Here is a 6,881-nt window from a genome sequence, read left to right as displayed (position 1 = left end):
AAACACCGTCAAACATTATCCCGTGATCAATCACCAGACAAGCATATATGGTCAAGTTGTAACAAGTGTCTAGATGCAAGGGAGCTAGCCACGTTCAAACTTCTGTACATCATCATATACTCCACAGTGATGAAGCCATAACAAAACCACTGCTTGTCGTCATTTTGGTATTGGTTGTGTTCTGCGTGGCTGCGACCGACACACATGAGCTGGGACCATGAAGGGAGGTTGCCCCAGAGCCATAGAGCGACGTCCACTGAGCCTTCAAACAATGGCTTATGAAATCAGCGAGGTTAATTTCAAGGACAGTAAGTATAACGGGGAAGAGACGAAAGGCAATAGAGTCGGAGCTTCAAGAAATGCCGAAAGCGCTCTCAGCGCTGGAAAAATGTGGGTGCATGGACATGCAGCTGGCTGACAAAATAACGTGCAGTAAGAAAGAGTTATGGGTTATGGCCTAACTAGCTATAGATGCAGAATTAGCAGTAGGTATGACCCCTCTTTCCTCCTAGCTGCAAATGCACACAAATGTGTTTTGGAGTCATTCGAGACTGGTCATAATTCAATTATTACAGCTTTAGAATTCTCCATATCACTCATTCAGAGCCTATACCTTTTGCTACCCTTGAAAAATTATCTTTGCTAGCGCTTCCTACCGCTGTTCCTGATAAAATAAACATTTCATTAAATGTAGCTTAATTAACTAGATTATATATTTATTTTTTAAAAATTATTAGTTTAAATATTATAAATTTTAAAAATTATTTAAAAGCTTTCCTAAACATTAATTTTATGATATCAGAAAAGTAATTAATAAACTGACAAGATATTCACAGTTAAAAAAAAAAAAAACATACAACTAGGGACAAAAGGACAGCTGATTGAAGTGGGAAAATGCAAAAGGAAACATCAATCAACATGGTCTGTGTGTAATGCAGCCCCCCCTCCCCCTCTCTATCCATATTGGGAACATAAGTCAGACTTCAGAGTACTTTATACATATTATAGACAGTCTAATTCCACAAAGACTAATTAATCAGGAAAAAGCAATTAATTTGTAATTAATAAATAATACAAAGAAAAAGTTCGTGCGTGACCCTTGTGTTTCCAAGACATTATTTAAGACCATTATAAAAGAGAGATCACTGTCGCCCAAGAATTATATTACTATTTATTGGAATAGTAATTGGAGGAGAGATTACTGTAGCCCAATAATTATATTGGAATAGTAATTGGAGGTGAGATTACTGTAGCCCAAGAATTATATTACTATTTATTGGAATAGTAATTTGATGATATCATCTCTGGTATAAAAAACCTTTTAACTAGGTATTTATTGAAGGTAAGATTTTTTTTTTGATATCATTTTTTTTATAAATTATATAAGGTTAGATTTATCATTTTGTTTCTTTTTTTTTTCATAGTAAGAATACAAATTTAACCTTGGAATGAAATAAAATATAATATGGATGTTTTGGTCTTTTCAGGTTTTTAAAAATAGTGTGATTATTTTGATGTTCTTAAAGAAAAAATCAACTTAACTATCTCACAAGGTCTTTTTTTATTATTTCACATTAATTTTGTTGTAGATTTGAAGGTTGTTTGGGGTCTTTCCTGTAATTGACATATATTAAATATATTTAAAAAACATTTGTTGGCTAATGCGTGATACGCACCCGCTTGTAGATGGCCCCCGCGTTGTTCGGGCGATGCATGTGGGGCTGTCTAGTAACTAAACGCCGCCTTCTTAAAAGGCATTTAAAAAGTCTCGGCGCCTCTAACCCGATGAGGCAGTGCATGTTTCAAGATTCATGGTGGTTTAACTTCGACAATCATTTTCCATTTTCTTTTCTCTCTCCCCACCTAGATTTTCATGCTAACCCCTTAAAAATTCAAGAACAACCTTTTAATTTATTGATTCTTCATATTTGATCCCCTTTTATGATTTTTTTAATGTTGGATAATTTATTAAATTGGTATGCCTTTTCAATTTCATCCATCTTGAATTTTTTCATCTTTCAAATTTACCCTTTATTTTTTTAATTGCTATTTGTTTTTGCTTTGACAAGTTTTTAAAATTGATATTTTTTAAATTGGTTCATAATAAATTTCTTGATTGGACTTAGATCCAATATTTCATAAGTTACAAGTTTTTAAGATTTGATCAAGTCTAGGATGTTTGCCTGGGTTTACTTAGTTTTTTTTCTCCTTTGTCTAGGCTAATTTTTTCTCTATTTCATCCTTCAATGTTTATTTAATTGAAGACTGAGTTTTTTTTTAGCTTGCTTCCTAAGAAATTCATTGTTAGTCTTGAAAATGACTCGGTTATCTCGGGTTTTTATATTTATTGTTCTTTGTTATGTTTTTTTTTACTAATTCTTTAAATTTGTATTTTCTCCTTATCCTTTCTTTCAATATTTGATAAGATTTTTTTAAACAATGTATATAGTTATAATTCATTTTCTATTTCATCCTCCTTTATTTTGTTTTTCTTTCAAATTAGTTCTTTTTTTATTGCTATTTAATTTATTTGAGATTAAATTTTTTATTTATTTGAGAATTAAGTTTGAGTCTAAAATTTTACAGGTTATGAGTTTTAGAGATTCAACTAAGTTTAGGAGGTTTGTTTGGATTTGTTCAATTTTTTTCCCTTTTATAAGTTAATGTTTTTTTTCCTTCTTTTTATTTATTTTTACTTTAATAGGGTTAGTCTCGAATTCATGACTAGAGTTACCAGTTACAAAAGTTAACGCAATTGACTTTACTTTTTTATTTTTATTTTTATCATTCAATATTTTATATATATAAAATTAATCTTCATACTTTTTTTCTTTTTCCTTTCAAGTAGTTTATTATCATATAATTTGTGAGTTAATTTAGTTTAACTTATTTTTTTTATATATTTTTTTTTATTTTTTCAGTTTTGACTTTCAAGTTTTTTATACTAGGCTCATGTCCTGTTTTTTTTTTAATATTTTTTTGTTATTAGTTTTTGGTGTTATATATTTCTTATTTATATTATTTAAATTATAAATTGATCCGGATTCAGTCTCAATTTGTTTTTGTCTTCGAAAAACATTTTTACTGGCCCGCAGAAAAGTGCGGGCCACCAATCTAGCTAAACAAAAATCATCCTTGCCTCTGCAACATTAAAACAAAGAGAAGCCTCTCCTCTTGCTTCAACTATCATGGCTTTCTCCATTCTAAAGCTTCTTCTCCTGCTCATTTCTTCTGTCTTCTTCACTTCTACATGGGCTCTCAACACATCTTCTACAACTTCTCTAGACGCCCATCTCTCTACAATAAGAACTTTTTGCAATAGCAGACCATATCCAGATGCCTGCTTTAACTCGTTAAAACTTTCCATCTCAATAAACATCAGTCCAAACATCATCAACTTGCTCCTCCAAACCCTCCAAACTGCGATATCTGAGGCCGGAAAACTAACCAATCTATTCTCAAATGCTGGTGGTTCAAACATCATTGAAAGACAAAGAGGAACAATCCAAGATTGCTTAGAACTACATCAAATCACGGTCTCATCCTTACAAAGATCAGTTTCAAGAGTCCGTGCAGGTGATTCTCGTAAACTAGTTGATGCAAGGGCCTATCTTAGTGCAGCAGTCACCAACAAGAACACTTGCTTAGAAGGCCTAGATTCTGCTTCTGGTCCTTTGAAGCCTGCTTTATTGAATAGCTTGACTAGTACATATCAGCATGTTAGCAACTCTCTTTCAATGCTTCCTAAGTCAAAAAACAGCAAGCAGGGTTATAAAAACCGTCGCCTTTTAGGATTTCCAAAATGGATGTCAAAGAAAGATCGCCGGATTTTGCAAAGTGATGAAGATGAATATGACCCTAGTGAAGAGCTTATAGTAGCTGCTGATGGCACTGGAAATTTTAGTACCATCACTGATGCCATAAACTTTGCTCCAAATAATAGTTATGATAGAATAATTATTCGAGTTAGAGAAGGAGTATACGCGGAGAATGTGGAAATTCCGATCAACAAAACCAACATTGTTTTGCTTGGAGATGGAACTGACGTCACTTTCATTACTGGTAACAGAAGTGTAGTTGATGGTTGGACTACTTTCAGATCTGCAACTCTTGGTACGTTTCAAAATCTTTACAAGTTTATCCTCCATTTATGTTCTTACAGTGAAGATTTATGAAAAAAGAAAGTGATTTCCTTTTGGTCAATTATCCTTCAAAGAATTTACTCGGCCCCTATTTCATGTCCCATGTCTTTGTAGGCATTTACTGTTTGGTTGAACTTGCTTAATTCAAGAAACGTTAATCACAGTTTGAATCGAGCCAATTATTATATTGTTCATCTTAATTACAGTGCTAAGATACTTTGTGACTATTAAATTGCAGCGGTATCTGGTGATGGTTTTCTGGCACTGGACATAACCATTGACAACACAGCTGGACCAGAGAAGCACCAGGCAGTTGCCCTTCGAGTAAGTGCAGACCTAGTAGCACTCTACAGGTGCTCCATTAATGGCTACCAGGATACATTATATGTGCACTCATTTCGACAATTTTATCGAGAGTGTGACATATCCGGGACCATAGATTACCTATTCGGCAATGCTGCAGTAGTCTTCCAGGCATGTAATATTATATCCAGAAAGCCACTGCCTAACCAATTCACAGTCATTACTGCCCAGTCTAAAGAAACCCCAGATGAGTATACAGGAATCTCGATACAAAATTGTTCAATTTTGGCTACAGAAGATTTGTACTCCAACTCAAACACTGTTAGGAGCTACCTCGGGAGGCCATGGAAAGTTTATTCAACGACAGTTGTTCTTGAGTCCTACATTGATGATTTCATTAATCCAGAAGGTTGGAGCAAGTGGTCTAATGATGATGATCAAGGATTAGACACTTTGTATTATGGAGAGTACGAAAATTATGGGCCTGGTTCTGGGACCGAAAACCGGGTTACATGGGCAGGGTACCATGTGATGGATGATAATGATGCTTATAATTTTACAGTATCATATTTCATAACTGGTGATGAATGGCTGGATTCCACTTCAATTCCTTATTATGATGGGATTTAAAGCTAGTTTTGATGCATTTGTATGACTTGATATAAGAAAGAAAAAGAAGCAAAATATGTTAATAGTATAGTATTTTATTTTACATGTTACACATGAATAATTTGTGCCTTGTCTTGTAGTGCATGGTTCCTTCTTGATACACAGACGGAGAAACACGGTTTTTTGCTAGAAAATCTAATGCCAGGATTGAGATCCTGTAGAGTGATTTTGATTTATCAACGAGAGATGTCTTGAAGAAGTGAAATTGAGTGGGACATCACAGCAACTTGTTTTAGATGCCTGGCTTTATTATCATGTGAGAATTTAATAAGCACAACAAATATCTATATCCTTTGCCGTATGAATAATTGCTTAACGCGGCATGATATTTTCGCCGGTGGGGATGTTCACAGTAAATTTGCTGAGAGTGAAATGGCAGTACGGTGAGCAGTTGTGATTCCTAGACAATGTCCAGTCTTTATCATATTTTTTAGATCTAATTTCGGAGCTTTTTTTTTTTTTAAAAAAAAAACTATTATAGTTGTAGATTTCTTTTTTTAACAAACTAGCCTAGAGAAACAACGTAGCTGGAAAAGATTATACTGTTAAAAGTAGAGCAATCTTCACAATTTCTTTCTCTCTGTTCTTAGTGCTACTCCACAAAAGGTCTGTACAACTGGGAGCAACGCCTTGATAAAAAAGTTCCCCTTTTTTCCTCTGTGTTCTTAGTGCTGAGAGTAATTATTGTTTATTGACAAGTGATGGCAGCACTCACCGACACAAGATGTTTACTGCGATGATTCTGGACACGAACAATAGGGTTTTTTCTGTATTAATCTGCTCTAGTCGAAGAAGATACAAGTTACAACCACTGATACTTGACAGTCAGTCTAATCACATTCTTATTAGAATTTAAAATATCATGTTAGAGATATGATCTTAGCTAGGTGGATTTCATTATTATTCTTCAGAGTAACTTCAACACAAGGTTTAATGATCTTACTTTAAAAAAGTTTGAATTTTGATGTGTTGTAAGCCATAAAAGAGAAAATCTGATAACTGATACGCTCAAGTGATTGAGAAGGACACACGGATAAAAGAACAATAGAAGCTGAATCAAAAAAAGTTTCAAGTTTGACATTTGTGCTAGTTCTAACATATATATATATATATATATATATATATATATATTCTGTGGATAATTGATTGATGGTTTCTGATCTCTTGACATGGTCTTCATTTTTGGAGTCTTTGAAGTCCACCCCGCGTGATCCATTGCCCCCAAAAGGAGACGAAAGCCACAACCGACAAGGGCTCTTGATTCTTAAGTACACTTTGCGTCTCTTTCTACTATGAAGTCCAAGTATGTATTCCTGCTTTGGGTGTCCTCTGCATATCAACATGTGAGCCAAGATTAACCCAGCATTTTGAACAATTCAAGATATCAACACGTGAGCCAGCATTTTGAACAATTCAAGATATCAACATGTGAGCCAAGATTAACCCAGCATTTTGAACAATTCAAGATATTAGGATTTTCTCTTTTCTTTCTGCGGCAATTAGTAATTTCTCTCCAAAAATATTAGGATTGCTTTACACGGTAATTATAAAATGTATTAAAATAGCTAGGTACATCACTATACTTGCTTATAATATTTATTTTATTTTTTAATCACATTCTTCTATGTCTAATTTCAAGACTAATTTGTTAAAAACTTTTATAGAAAGGAAAAAAAAAAACAAGAACAATAGAGGATCAAAGTGTAAAATAAGAAGAAACCCTAATGACCAATCTCAAATTCAGTAGAAAAGTTCTCTTTAGTTTAT

The 6,881-nt window shown here is 33.6% G+C and overlaps 1 protein-coding gene across 1 annotated transcript; it reads left to right on the top strand.

Moving 5' to 3' along the window:
• Window positions 1-3,097: 3,097 nt before the first annotated feature.
• On the top strand, window positions 3,098-5,184 carry LOC133688162 (probable pectinesterase/pectinesterase inhibitor 12). Its single transcript, XM_062107562.1, has 2 exons — window positions 3,098-4,113; window positions 4,381-5,184. Exons 1-2 carry the CDS (start codon window positions 3,189-3,191, stop codon window positions 5,073-5,075), a joined length of 1,620 nt encoding a protein of 539 aa, XP_061963546.1. The 5' UTR covers window positions 3,098-3,188; the 3' UTR covers window positions 5,076-5,184.
• The last annotated feature ends 1,697 nt before the right edge of the window (window positions 5,185-6,881 follow it).

Source organism: Populus nigra, chromosome 3, assembly GCF_951802175.1.
Source record: "Populus nigra chromosome 3, ddPopNigr1.1, whole genome shotgun sequence".
NCBI classification, from domain to species: Eukaryota; Viridiplantae; Streptophyta; class Magnoliopsida; order Malpighiales; family Salicaceae; genus Populus; species Populus nigra.
Note: the sequence above shows the minus strand (reverse complement) of the source record. Positions and strands in the feature narration are given on the sequence as shown.

Coding starts and splice junctions, on each gene's coding strand:
- LOC133688162 (XM_062107562.1), top strand. CDS start 3,189: ATGGCTTTCTCCATTCTAAAGCTTCTTCTCCTGCTCATTTCTTCTGTC. Junction 4,114..4,380: donor TTTCAGATCTGCAACTCTTG/GTACGTTTCAAA, acceptor ATTAAATTGCAG/CGGTATCTGGTGATGGTTTT.